The following is a 14,670-nucleotide window of genomic DNA, read 5'->3' as shown; positions in this document are numbered from 1 at the left end:
CTTAACTCGAACATTTTTTTTTAAATTTACAAACTTATTAGCACAATGATGCAATTAAGCACTATTACATAGTGCCAATAATACATGGAATAAACTAAATAATACTACAGTTCTGCTCAAGATATCTGCTACAAACAGTAGCTGTGTAGATCACGAGTGTTCGCATATTCACATTTTTGTTCACAATAGAAGTAACTCATCACCTGGCTATGATGAAAGCTAGCACCCAAGAGTGGAGACAATTCAACGTGGTAGACATCATAAAAGATTGGCACAAAATCTAAGAATGAAGATGTGTTATTCCATAAAGAGATCTTCCAACAGTTTAACCATCCCAGCTACAAGATGTCACCTTTTAACCCCCTTCATGCAGAACTTGCAGATGGCCAGACACATGATTTGCAACACCTTCTAAACTCATAAACTTGCATCTATCAAAAGTGTTGAAGGGTTGTGACTTAAGGCAGAACATACTAGGACCTTGAGAAAAGAAATATCAACATGAAAAATGTATTGAATTCAAGTAATGTTGGAGAAGTTGTCAAGGTCATTTAAAAGGTTTCTGACCCTGCAAACAGAACATGACCAGTTCAGTTGAGTCAACTCATACTCAAAATATGCAGAACCGCAACAAATTTCATCACACTACCTGAAAGAGCGATTGTTTGCGAGGAACTGGTAATAGGCATATCGAATAAAATGAAACATAAATTTCCAAGAAAATTCTAGATGATAATAAGGAGAGAGAGAGAGAGAGAGAGAGAGAGAGAGAGAGAGAGAGGTTCTTTAACATCATGATCTCTCACTAGGCAGGCCCATGAATAAACCACACGCGCACAGTTCTTCAAGAAAAGAAAGGTTTGGACTAGTCCTACTGAGAGGATATGCAAGAATGTATGATACTCTGGTGTGTGGTTCATGTTTGTTTACCTTGGAAATCAAGAGTTCATTAGTCGCCTGCAGAAGAGTCTTATCCGATGTAAGAATCTTTGAGAGTGCTCCTGGGCTAACCCTGGTATCATGTAAAGAAAGAAACTCACCCACTGGAAAAAAACACAGTACAAGAAAAAGGACATTTTCTCCAAAGTTTATGCATAACAGAAACAGGTTGTCGGCCATTAACTGTCTATCCCATGTGATAAATCCTCTGAATGTATGCAAACAGCTGAAGTATGCATCTATGTGCATGGAGGGAGCTGCAAACTCGGCTAAGACAATGTGATGAGGGTACTATGGATAAGGTGCAGCCATGGCAGTATAATGAATTGTAGTCTCTGTATTTGGCTCCACTCTAGCCCATGGAGATACAGAACCCAAAAGGGTGCACGAAACATTGTCATTGATCTCACAAATGGATTAAAAACGAGTGCCTTAGTTTGAAATTTGACCTAGAGAAAATGGGCCTCAAAACATTGTCGCTCAAGGGAGCCACTGATGCAAAATATCTTGCCAGCCATGGTGTGGCAACCATTCTCATTATGAATTATGGTCTTGGAAAAATGATTCCCAAGTATGTGTGCTGGAAATCTCCACTTGGTCTTCATCAAATGTAGCACATTCTCTATGCAAGAAGAGTAGGCTCGTGTGAAATACCAGAACCTTAGCCTTACCAAAGCTAATTCTATCTGTCCTTGCAAAACTTATGTGAAGCATTTAAATGGCACTACAACCCTTTCGACATCATCCGCATAAAAAAAGAGACAGCCATCTCCATCTGTACCTGTGGACTACTTGTGCTGTGCAAGAGTTTCAGAAGAGTGAGCAGCTGAGCACAATCAAACACAAGCACACAAATACAAACTCTAATCAGAAGGTGATCTCCCTGCGATCTTGGCTGCCCAGGCTGTCCAACCTGTCCTGCTACTCAACTCTGTTCCTAGCTGCCTGGACCCTCTGCCTTGCTGTCCAGCCTGGCGAGTCACCTTAGGGAGAAAGAGGTGTCACACATGCATCACAGCCGTCATCAGCTGCATGACCTCCTAGTAAGCTCTCAACAACAGCTGAGACGACTCCATGAACTGAACCTCATCGAAACATAGTGCTTACTGTATCGGATAGCCTTTGAATTTAGAAAGGTATTGTAGCTGCTTCGGATGAGGACCCCTTCTGTACTGATGCAACAAAACCTTCTCCGGCACCAGCACCTCTTGTGAACCTCCATCATCCACCACCTCGGGTTCGTCCTCATCCAGTGGAGTGCCAACTCTGGCCCTGATACTACACAAGATTACTCAAATGAAATACTGGATGCATCTTTCACTGGGCTTCTTGTTGAGCACCTCTTGTGAACCTCCATCATCCACCACCTCGGGTTCGTCCTCATCCAGTGGAGTGCCAACTCTGGCCCTGATACTCCACAAGATTACTCAAATGAAATACTGGATGCATCTTTCACTGGGCTTCTTGTTGATCTTGAGTCTTCTTCGAAGATAGTTTGGAAGGAGCCTCCCGGAATTGTAGGTAGACCCAATCTCCTTAAAGTTGCCATCCCGATGATTCTTATTAACATCTCAAACCTATTCCATCTGAGCCTTCCGTGTCTCTTCCCGGACCTGCTGCAACATATGATCCATGTCCTAGACCACTTGATCCCCACCATAATATCTTGTGGAAGTCTCAAGAACTTCAATCATCTGATCGATGGCTGGATGACCGTATAAAACCTCACTAGCAGTTGTTCAAACACATTGGAGCTGCTTTATTTAAAGCCTACGTACAATGCTAGTTTACACAACCACCTAGCACTTGTTTATTCCCACTTTAATCACTGTTAATATTTAACATTCCTCCCCCATAGTGAAAATGTGGCTAGAACGCCCAATCATCTTTCACTAGGTTTTCTTTTTCATTTGGGTGCTGCTTCTTGTCGTTGGACGTAGAACTAGCGGAGTTTACAAAGTCTTCATTAGCTTTCAGCTTTGCAAGCCTCTGCCGACACTCTTCGATGTAGTGCCCTAGCTTGTGGTAGTAATGACACTTTCCTTTCTTCTTCTTGGTGTCACCCTATGATAAGTCCACTTTGCCTTTGTCCCTAGAGAAGTAGGCTTGGTTCCTCTGCTTGCATCACCCATGGATCTATTCTTCCTTGTCTGCTCCTCATGGAGTAGTAATCCAACCAGCTCCTCAAAGGCCGCCTCCTCTCATAAGAGAGATCCAGAGAAGTATGGAAACTCTGATAGGAGACAAGGAGTTAAGTAATTTTCTGTTATCAACTATCTCATCTATATTCACTAGCTGTTCTTTTAGGTCTCTGACCTTGGTAAGGTGATCTGCAATGGAATCACCCTCGTTCATGATCAAGTTGTCTACCTCCCGCATCACGTACATGACTCGTGCTTCATTACGAGACTGGAACATGGTCTCAAGGACCACCCAAGCACCCCTTGCAGAGCTACAAGATTGAATGTGAGGAACAATGGATCGCTTGATTGAACGAGCAATCATGGCCATTGCTTGAGCATCACGTGTATCTCACTGTCTTTGATCTTCACTCGGTCCAAGCGGCAATGCTGAAATGCCTAACACCACTTGTGCCACAATTTGAGTCCCCCCTGATGCTAGCAGGGACCTGCAAGATGAGGCTCTTGCCCCATGACAATCTCCCATGGTCCCATGGCTGTGAGCAGACTCTTCATCATGAAACTCCATAATGAATAGTTGAGCCAATCTTCAGTTGTCATGAAGCCACCAAACCCAGAAAGATCAATGATATTTTCTTTTTGCGACATCCTCGCATTACAGAATTTCCCAAAGCTGGAGAGGGAACTAGGAACAGGATCAAAATAGGCAAGATCAATGATCGTACAAGAAAGTAATAAGTAACTATAAGTAGTCACAAATTCCGTCACTAGTGCTCTCGTGACACACGCGGATTGTAATCGAAGCAAATGCTTGACGAAATTCCTTCGTCGAGAATTCCCGATTGGCGTCTATCTATCCAAAACTAACCAATGTTATTCTTGGATGCACGAAGAAGCTATCAATCATGACAACTTTGCCGGCAAAATAAATTTAGATAAGAGCATAGTATAAATAGCACTATCGAAGTCATGCTATTGATCCTTGACATCCTCCCCTAATCATAGTCACAAAATGTTACATGCGTGAAAGCCTTGCTCTAATGATCCACAGGCCTAAGCTTGATTAAGAACAAGATGCTGAATAAACATGATTAACACAGAGGAGAGAGAAGAAGAGAGAGACTGGTGTCACGATTTTTCTTACTTCTTAGTATGGTACAAAAAGATTGCTGATTATATGTACATGGCTGAGCCCTAAGTCAGCCCCAAAGGGGTGACCCTTGGCCTTTCACATGACTCTACCAATGACTTCTATGATGAAACTGAATGAGCTTGATGATTAACTTGTTTTATGCCTTCATGCTTATATATACTACTGAGGTTCAAGTCGGCCAGCTGCAGAGGCTGTCGACTTGTTGAGGACCTGAAATTATGGGAATAGATCCCCTAAACTGCTGCAAATGCTGCCCACAAATGTTGCCTTGTCTCTCGTCGCTTGCCACCTGCTGCCTTGAAGCCCTACAACCAGCCGACTGGGTCTTGATAGCTACCGACAAGTCACTACCCAAAATCCGTTCGAACTCAAGTGCATAAATTTTCTACTGTGGCTAGGTCAACAGTAAGAGTGTGAAGTTATGGCCTATTCACAGCTACCGTGACGTGCAATTGTTCTCAGCTTATAGTCTCGGGCGTCCAGCCCTTGAATTTGAACTAATGAAAGTGCGCAATGATGATGATTTTTTTTTAATCCACTCAAGAGTACAATTCAGCACGTATTAATCACTCAAAGATTGATCGCATAAGCAGGATCATAAAAATGGCGTAAAGCGTACAAACTCGTATAGGAGGACGAATGTACAAACGCCTACAAACGTACACTCGCTCGTCAATTTGGGTGTGGTGAAGTACAATGTACTAATGCGTGCCTATTGCCTGTGTGTTGGTGGGTGCACAGTGCAAGTGAGAGAATGTGTGTAAAAGTATGCACATATGCATGTAAGGATATGTTTGTTTCACGTACACACGTCACGTGAAAGAAAGTAGCTAGCCTCATTAGCCTAGATTAGCCTAGAAAACATGGATTAAGCAAGGATTAAGAAAATTAGCCTATGATCAAGGAAGAGGAAATATGATTACCATTAAGGAAGAGATTATCAAGATTCATATCAAAGGTTTCCATGAGTTTGGTCCATATTCACTTATATACCCGGCTACCCTTTCACACTACACTTATTAATGTCCATGTGCATGCCCAACCCTAGTCCTAGCCCTTGGCTCCTTTCATATCCCCTTCATCCCTTGGCCTTGGGCCCAAATTGACTCAAGTCCCTTTTTACTTTGTTACAAACCATCCCCACCAAGAGGTTTCGTTCTCGAAACCTCAAGTCATAGTTGCCAGGCGTTTCAGAAACGGCAGGTATGAAACGGGTTTCATACGTTTTGAAACGTTTCATAAAAGGTAAGAAACGGGTAAAAAAAGGTTTCATACAAAACAAAAAAAACATGTATATTTTTTACTTGAAATATACAAAAGAAAAAACTATTGACATAACTTATAAGAGACCACATTGAATTCATTTCAATAAAAACAGAATACATGTAAGATATGATGATATCACAAATCACGTGGGTGATCACTGATGACTAAACAAAAATCAAAAGCATCACCACGTGGGTGATGATTCATGACTCAAAATCCAAGATCAAAATAAATAACATGTCCAAAGTTCAAACTAAATAACATGTCCAAATAAAATGATACTGGCAGCTGCTAGCTACTATCTGCATCCTCATCTGCATCCTCATGCTCATCCTCATCTGCATCTTCTGCCTCTGCAGCCTCACTCTCAAGGTCACTGCCGGTAGCCGAGTCCTCAAAGGCCTCATCCTCTAGAGGTGCAGGTGCACCACTAGTACTAGCCTCTCGAGAAGATCGTGTAGTGCGAGCCGGAGCCATGATCTCCTCATAGAGCATAGAATAGATGTCTCTCTCCTCCTGAGGAATGTCGGGAATCTCCTTGCACTTCATGATATCAATCTTATCTAGATTCACTTGGCGAGGCTCAATGGGATGACCCTTTTGTTCTAGCAATCGGAGATTGCAATGACAAAAGACAAGCCTCTCCAATTGTGCTGAGGACAGTCTATTTCTCTTTTTCGTGTGAAAAAGAGCCCATGTACTCCAGTTTCTCTCACAAGGCCCTGAACTGCAATCCTGGGAGAGAACTCTCAGTGCAATCCGTCTCTACATTGCACAAAAAAGAATGTTAAGTTAGAGTCAAAAAGAGAGTAGCATTTGAATGTAGATTTTGAAAGAATAGGACTCACGAGACAAAGATACAAGATTCAAGAATCAAGAAACCTTACCAAGTTGGGTGTCCCAATACCGTATTTCTCCCACCAAGACACTGGCTCCAACTGTGTCTCCCTAAGCAATGCAGTAGCTCGCCCAAACATATGGATACCGTTGCGGTAAATGAGAAGCTCATCCTCGAGCTTTCTCATCAGCTGTATATCACCTCCCACTCCCACCAACTTGGTAATGTACTCGATCCATCCTAACTCTAGCTCCTCATTGAGGTATTGCTCCTCATTCCTCCAAAGGGGATGCAAAATGTGAGCAACAGCATGGATTGGCCTATGAAACCAATCCCAACGCCGATTCCAGATCTCCTTAATATCTTGAACTCTACATGTAACATGTGACATACATAAGAGATCAAGATTTATAAAATAACTCAAAGACTAAAGTTAAAGCCCAAGGGTGAGCACCTGTCACGCGACAAGGTAGCGAAATCATTGAGAGCTTCACCAATTCTGTCCATGAACTCATAAAGCAGCCCAATGGTACTTCCCTCCATATCTGTGAGCCGAAGGACACTATACATGGGCTGAAGTGCCTTCACAAGTCCCTCTGCATCCTGCCACCAAGTATCTCTCATGACCATACGAGAGAATGCTATAGACTTGGACTCATCCTTGTCCTCCCATGCTGTCCATTCACGACACACAACAGTGCGTAATAAGCCATGTCGCACTCTCACTAGTCTCTCCACCACAATAAACATATATGCAAACCGAGTTTTGGAGGGCTTTAGAAGCTCAAGATCACTATTGGCCCTGTACATGCTCAAAACCTTTGGCCTCTTTGTGACAAAGTTCACCATGGTAGATGCAGCTGAAAATACATGGCTCACCCAATCAAGCTTTCCCACATCCTCAATCATCAAGTCAAGGCTGTGTGCTGCACAAGGTGTCCACACAATCTTGGGGAACTCCTCCTCTAACATCCTGCCCATGGATACACAATTGGACCCATTGTCCGTGATCACCTGCACAATGTTATCAGGCCCAATTTCATTGATTGCCTGGCGCATGTGGGACATAATGAACTCCCCTGTAACCACTATCCCTGGCAGCACCGATGCATCTATGGCACGAATGAACATTGTGCCTTTGCAGGAGGACACAAGAATGTTGTACACATTTCTCTTCCGCGCATCTGTCCATCCATCGCAAAGCAAAGTACAACCATACTTTGCCCAAGTGGCCTTGAGAGGCTCCATCTCCATCTCCACAGCCAGTTGCTCCTTGCGAAGCTCAGTAGTGCGCAATGTCTCGTAGGAGGGGCCATCCCACTCACACCCAATGCGGGAGATAGCTCTCTTTGCCTTCTTCCATCGAGGAGTCCTGACAATGTGGAAGGATAATCCACATATTTTATGTGCATGTGAACCCTTGCATAAGCCTTGAATAAGCATTATACCATTTATCCATTATTATCATCTAGTTGGCAACCTTTATTATCAAGTCGGCCAACTTATTACCATTTAATTCAGCATATATCATATAAATACAAGTCGTGTAGCAATCGGCCAGCTCTGTAGACAGCCGACCAGCCACATACACTCGTATAAATAGCAAGCATATTATCATCGCTTGAAGCATACAAGCATTCAACCAACAGAAAATGCATCATATTCAACAGTGGGAAGAAGCGCTTCAGTCCATCAGCGTTTTCTCAGCCTCACAGCATAACTCAGCATTCATTCATCATCGTTTTCTCCAATCCTCCCAGGTGAAGGAAAACGAAGCATTCTCAGCCATCATCGTTGCATATTCACAGCCTAGAACAGTCCCAATTCAGCCCCTTTCTCAGCCACAATTTGAAACCTTTCTACAGCCCCTTGGAAGAGTGCATTGGCATCAAGATTGGTCATCATTGGTGCTTCTATAGTAGTGTACAATCAGTCGGACTCTTGCTCTTCCGCAGGTCTTGCGTTTGGCTTATCTACAGTCCAAAGTCAGTCATTCTCTTCAAAGTAATAAAGCAAATACTCCTAGCAATAGGAGGGGGCCCTTCAATGGGTAATTTGGGACCCAATAAGGTGAACAAATCTCTCTCTCTCTCTCTCTCTCTCTCTCTCTCTCTCTCTCTTAAAGTGTGAAGTAATAAAGTGGATTGCTAAAGACTCACGAAACTCAAGATACAGAAGGCGGTGTGAGACTTTGTGTGACAGGATTCTACATCTACGCATAATTCCGCTCCATGTTACACTGCACGTCTAGCACATGACATTACGAGCACACACAAATCAAGAGGCTATTGAGAAAGCTGCTTCTCGCTACATACTCAAGCAACTCTCCTTCCACCTGTGTCTGCTCCTTGTAGGTGTGAAGGCCAAGGTACCTCTAATGGAGGGGAAAGAGCCATCAGGTATCTAGAAGGAATCATGAGGGAAAACTCAAAGTGTTCTGCTCCAAAGACGGAAATCTACTCGGATCAGGTCACTCACCCCATAAAGTATGACAACGAAGGATTAACGCCTTGCGCGATGAGGTAAGGGTTTGGTGGGACAAGGAAGCACAAAAATATCCTATAGAAGCAAACCAAGGGTTTGGAACGATGTCACCTTCGAGTCTAGATATGGTGGCTCGGGCTCTGGAAAGTGGAAATGCAACTTTTGTGTTGATAAGCACCATGGCAGTGTCACCAGGCTGAAGGCACATTTGTCACAAACAAAGGGTTTTGGCATCGGGCCATGTAAGCATGTGCCACAAGAAATCTATGATAGCCTAAAGGCTTGGAAGGCCATGCAGCTAGGTATCCCCCTCAAGGATATCCCCAATCTGGGAGAGCTTGAAGCACGTCAAAGTGTCTCCAAGAGGACTCGCACTATCAGAGAGGACGATACCAGTGGTGATGTTGCAGGTGGTTCTAGCTCAGCACCTCGAACCAAAAGAACTAGTCTTCCAGTGTTCAAGAAAGGCCATGTGCAGGCAGGGATGCAGAAGGCTGCCATGAAAGAGGCAATGAGGGAGTTAATGAAGTTGTTTATTCAATGTGGATTATCCTTCCACATTGTCAGGACTCCTCGATGGAAGAAGGCAATGAGAGCTATCTCCCGCATTGGGTGTGAGTGGGATGGCCCCTCCTATGAAACATTGCGCACTACTAAGCTTCGCAAGGAACCACTGGCTGTGGAGATGGAGATGGAGCCTCTCAAGGCCACTTGGGCAAAGCTTGGCGCCCCTTTCAGTTTTGGGACCAACAGGTGTCGTTCTTTTTCATGTGTTGGAGCACTCTAGCTCCCATGTATTTGTTTTATTGGCTGGACTACAATTGGATTGGGTGACTGCTAGTCTACCGCACTTTGGTTTCTACCAGAGGCCGGTTATGGCTCCCTTTAATGGGATGAATTCTTTTCATGGCTCCCTTATTGGGATGGATTATATCTATGGAGATTTCTTTCTTGGACGAGATTTAGATAGATATTGGGCTTCACAAGCAATTTCTATGGACGAATCTGTCTGAGTTTATAAAGAAGAAATCTTTGGATATCTTATGGATATGATGCTTTTATGGATAAAGTCCACCTCTACTCCAAGGTGTGTGGTTAGCACGGAGTATGTGGTAAGAGTTATGGTATACAAGGATTATGGTATACAGGTCTATGTGGTCTTCTTTTTAGGGAGTTGGATCCATCCTCAGGTTTATGGATTATGTTTATGACTCCCTTTTACAGGGATGGATTATTCTTTATGGCTCCCTTTATTTGGGATGCATTGGACTTATGAAACTCATGGTTCACATACCCTGTGTAGTGTTCTCTTGTCTTACGTGCTCTCTTGAAGATTGTTTCTACCATGTGTGGGTGGAACAATAGAGAGCAGATGGAAGGGAACATGGGCACTTCAGAGGGTAGTGTCGAGCACAACATGCCGTGTGTAGTGTTCTCTTGTCCTACGTGCTCTCTTGAAGATTGTTTCTACCATGTGTGGGTGGAACAATAGAGAGCAGATGGAAGGGAACATGGGCACTTGAGAGGGTAGTGTGAGTTGGTGGCCGAAATGCGTATAAACTATGTGTAGCAAAAATGCTTATAGAACACCAGGCTATCTATGCCTACGAGTGATTGTTTTATCTTGTTACTTGAGCACACCTCTCATCCAAGGTGTGTGGTCAGAGTACCAACACGGAGTGCAAGTGGTAAAGTGGACATGACGCCTGGTTGGCACGGAACTTATATCTATGCCAAGGGTCATGTGGACCAATGCCTTATTGGCAGGAGACTTATTTTATCTCGTCCATTTACTTGGGACATGATTATGATATCTCGACTTATGGGACTGTTTTTGTCTCGCCCATTTATCTTGGGACATGATTTTGATATTAGTATTATGGAGACTTATTTAGTCTCACCCATTTCTTTGGGACATGGATTCTTCAATTATATTGGAATTTTGAGACTGTCTCGTCACGCCCACTTGATGGGACATGATTATATCTTGAATATATGGCTTGAAGCTTAAAGTTGCGGAGAACTTTTAAGAAGCTGGGAAGGATGTCACCAATCTCGACATTTCCTAGTATGAAAGGGGTCTGGTGGACTCCATGGAAAGTACAAGCTTTGGGAATGGAGGATTATCCTATAATACAAAGGACCACACTCCTAAAATTTAGGAGAGTTGCTATTTTTGGCCCGACTCCGATGGAAATTCTGTTCGCGTCATTAAATTTGGAATAGCGCAGATACCAAGAGTTGGCAAAGTGCCTATGACAGAATGTCTACCAGTTGGGATATTTTTAGAGATAAAGTTTATGGAAGGACCCATCTCTTAGATTGGGACATGAGGCAAGAAAGTGGACCAAAGTGAGACAAGTGGCCTGACACTTGTTAGAAAGTGGATCAAAGTGAGGCAAGTGGCCTCACACTTGTCACTTCAGCTATTGTGTGGCTCTCCACTTGTCATTGTAACCTTCTCTTGCCATTTTAGCTCATGGGAGGCCCAAATCTATAAATTGGAGCCCTCTCTCTTCAGTAATGGAGGCTCTCTTGCTGCACACTAGCCTCTACCACCGTTACAGGCTGCCCTAATGATGGCTACTCTCTTTCTCTCTCTCTTGAAGGCTGCCCATGAAGAATACCCCTGTTGGGGACTGTTTTGGAGGCTTCCATCGCGAAGAAGTACTGAAGGCAAGGGTATTAATCATTTATTATGATTTCTAGCCATTGTACTTGTTGTACCAGCCCTTGTACTAGTTGTACCAACTTCTGTACTTGCTGTACCACCCATTGTACCGGCTGTACCAGCTTCTGTACTTATTGTACCAACCATTGTACTTGCTGTACTAGTCACTGTACATGCTGTACCAACATTTATACTTGCTATACCTGCTGTACCAGCCACCGTACCGACTATACCAGCCACTGTACCGGCTGTACCTGCTATACCGGCTGAATGGAGAGTTGTACTTGTTGTACCAGCTCTATTGCATGAAGACCCGTGGTTTTTGGGGAAGAATCACTACCCACACGGAGGTATATGGATTATGTTGTTGGCTCAGCATTTCTACAGCCTATATTTTGGCTCAGTTGCCTTGTGTTGGGCTGTGTTATAGCATTTGTATATGGATAATCCGGCATCTCCCGTGGGGAGAGTAAGGCCCTCAAAGCTTGTACATGATATTATTCTCCTTGGGTAATAAAATACTCCAAGGGGGGGGCGGGGGGTCCGCCCATTCCGGCCTCTATGTGGTGTCACGTGTGCAAGCTCCATTTTCAGCATTTGTGGATGTTTTATCGCTTTTATGTTTTATGCAAAGTGATGATGGATATGTGTTAAGGCTATGGCTATGTTTAAATGTTTTAATATGCATTGATGGTTCCACCAAAGGGCTGGGCACCAGAGATAATGGAGTATAATCGGGGACGAAGATCTCGCAGTAGGATGTCACAGGAGGGCGCGTGGAGGAGATATTGCGGAGGCCATCCACACTGCACTCTGGAAGAAAGTGTGCCAACTGAGGGTACCGTGACAGGAAATACTCAAAATGAACAAGGTGCAATGGCTCGCAGGTGAGGAAAATAGCCCAGATCGCCCAAGTGTCGGGTTCGGTTACATGCGGGCTGCTGACATGTATGCGGTACACCTGTGAGGTCGGGGCTACTGGGATAGGAGAGTCTGGGAGACTTGGAATCCACCCAGCATCGGCGGAAAGTGGAACCGGTTCCGGAGTGGGGGCACGAAGAGGGCTGTGTTCGGGAAGGAGAGCCTCGGGGATCTCGTCAATGTAACTCAGGTAGGGGATGTGCATGTAGGGTCCTCCAGAAAATTGTCCATGAAGCATGCACGTGGATGGCAAGGGCGCACACACAGTGTGACGTGGGCAGAGCCGGGAGAGAGAATGAAGGCGAAAGTGCAATCGGCGGCATCTTGACAGCCGCCGGGGGGGGGGGTAAATGTCGAATCGCCAACGGAAGGGGGGGGGGGGCGCTTCACACTCGCGCACACCTTTTTATTATTATTATTATTAGAGGCCCAAATGCCACGTAGCGTGCCCAAGATTTTATTTTTATTTTTTTGTTTATGGCTTAAGGGTGACGGTGGCATGGAATTGTCACGTACCCGACCGAAAGAGGGGGTGGCGCCTCTTCGAAAAGGCGCCGCCAGCTGCATCTACACGATCCGAAGAGGGGGGGCGGTCGATACTCAGCAGCAAGGGGCGCTTAGGGCCGGTAGCTACACAAAGCGAGGAGGGGGCTCATGGTCTACGCAGTGAACGAAGCGAGGAGGGGGGTTTTGCGCCAAGTCCGCCATCGCTCCATAACTTCCATACAACACACGTGTGGGTTGTAGAGGGGGGAGAACGCTGAGTGAAGAGGCAAAGTGGCCTGCATAACCCACGGGAGGGGGGGGGGGGAGGAGAGGATATTTTACATCACCATGGGCAAAGCTTTACGCCAAGTCCACCATCGCTCCGCTGCTTCCATACAACACTGAGAAGAGGGGTGGACGAGGGAGTGCCGCGGAGAGGGTGAGGGCTTCACAACCCACGGGCAAGAAAGGTTTTAGCTCTGATACCACTGTGAGGATTATGTTGTTAATCCCTCATGTTGTGTACTAATTACTACTTAAGTACTTAACTTAGAGAACACTTGAGACTTCAGGAGAACACTTGAGAGAAGTTTGAATTGAATTGAATTGAATTGAATTGATTAAACTGAGTACAATAGGTCTCTTATATAGGAGATGAAGAGACACATTTGAAGAGGCATGTCCTTTGACGAAAGGATACAACTTTAGGCTAAGGGATGTGTCTATTTGATGTAGAGGCACAACCATTCATCAAGGGATACAACCATTCGTCGAAGGGATGTGGCTATTCGATGAAGAGGTACATCCTTTGGCGAAGAGTCGCAACCAATCGAGGGTAGGGGTTCCCTTGGCTGGTTACTCTTTGCATCTGCAACAGGAATCAGCAATGCAGAGAGGATCTGATACATACATACGTCACAATCGTGACAGTATCAACAAGTGTGTCAAAGGCCCTAGTCCCCCGGGCGGCGCCGCGAGTTACAGATGTAATGCAGCCAAAAGATATGCCAAGTAAAGAGGAAGATGATGCCCGGTTCAAAGCCTGTTTGGCAAGGGCAGTGGATGTGCTTATGCAGCTCACGCAAAGTGAGAAGTTTGCTGAATTTATGAGGGCCCCTTCTGAGCCTAAGAAGAAGAAGAAGAAGGTGCATTCTAGGAACCCACCTCAGGGCAATAGTGGTGCCTTCCCACAGGATCCTGCTTTTGGACAGTTTTCTAGCATGCACAACACTTATGGTGCAAACCCACCAAGTTCCTTTTTCGGACAGCCACCTATTCCACAACAATCTATGCATTCAGGCTATTTTGGCGGTGGTTCAATGTTCCAATCTATGACCGGGGATTACCCTCAGGGAGGTATGGGAATGCAAGGGAATTTTGGAGCTAATTTTCAACCCGGAATGCAAGGGAATATGTATGGCGACATGCAGCCCGGAATGCAAGGAAACATGTATGGGGGCAACGGGCAATGTTGACCCAAGTATGGGCATGAATGCAGGGAGTAGCAATCTTGTGAGGCCACTTCATTCTTACAATAATCTAACGCGTAAGGTGAAGGATTATAAGGAAGAGCGAGCTGCAGTGAAATTTCACACATTCAGTGCGGCCAAAGACGGGCTCAAGGCTCTTGCCTTTTTACAGCAGTTTAATGCTGCTTTTTCCGGTGGAAATTACACGGAATACTTGAAAGTGAGAAGGGCAATGCATTGCAATGGTGGTCCACTCTTCTTTTGCAGGGCATAGCACCATCTACTTGGGTACAATTTAAACA

General features: G+C 44.8%; 2 protein-coding genes across 2 annotated transcripts in view; both read right to left on the bottom strand.

The window, feature by feature from the left end:
• Positions 1 to 281: 281 nt before the first annotated feature.
• LOC147619414 (uncharacterized) overlaps positions 282 to 14,670 on the bottom strand; it is a 48,601-nt gene continuing 34,212 nt past the window's right edge. The window contains exons 5-6 of the mRNA XM_086773060.1: positions 931 to 1,012; positions 282 to 568 (exon numbers count right to left, since the gene is read on the bottom strand). Coding sequence (XP_086629186.1) covers positions 548 to 568; positions 931 to 1,012 — 103 coding nt within the window. The 3' untranslated portion in view covers positions 282 to 547. The remainder of the gene's footprint in view (positions 569 to 930; positions 1,013 to 14,670) is intronic.
• On the bottom strand, positions 5,458 to 6,800 carry LOC147619415 (uncharacterized). Its single transcript, XM_086773526.1, has 2 exons — positions 6,387 to 6,800; positions 5,458 to 6,264 (listed from the first exon to the last, which is right to left on the bottom strand). Exons 1-2 carry the CDS (start codon positions 6,726 to 6,728, stop codon positions 5,791 to 5,793), a joined length of 816 nt encoding a protein of 271 aa, XP_086629652.1. The 5' UTR covers positions 6,729 to 6,800; the 3' UTR covers positions 5,458 to 5,790.

The sequence above is a fragment of the Cibotium barometz genome, chromosome 33 (assembly GCF_041138505.1).
Source record: "Cibotium barometz isolate CiBa-2024 chromosome 33, ASM4113850v1, whole genome shotgun sequence".
NCBI classification, from domain to species: domain Eukaryota; kingdom Viridiplantae; phylum Streptophyta; class Polypodiopsida; order Cyatheales; family Cibotiaceae; genus Cibotium; species Cibotium barometz.
The sequence above is the reverse complement of the archived record's forward strand: the minus strand, read 5'-3'. Positions and strand labels throughout refer to the sequence as shown.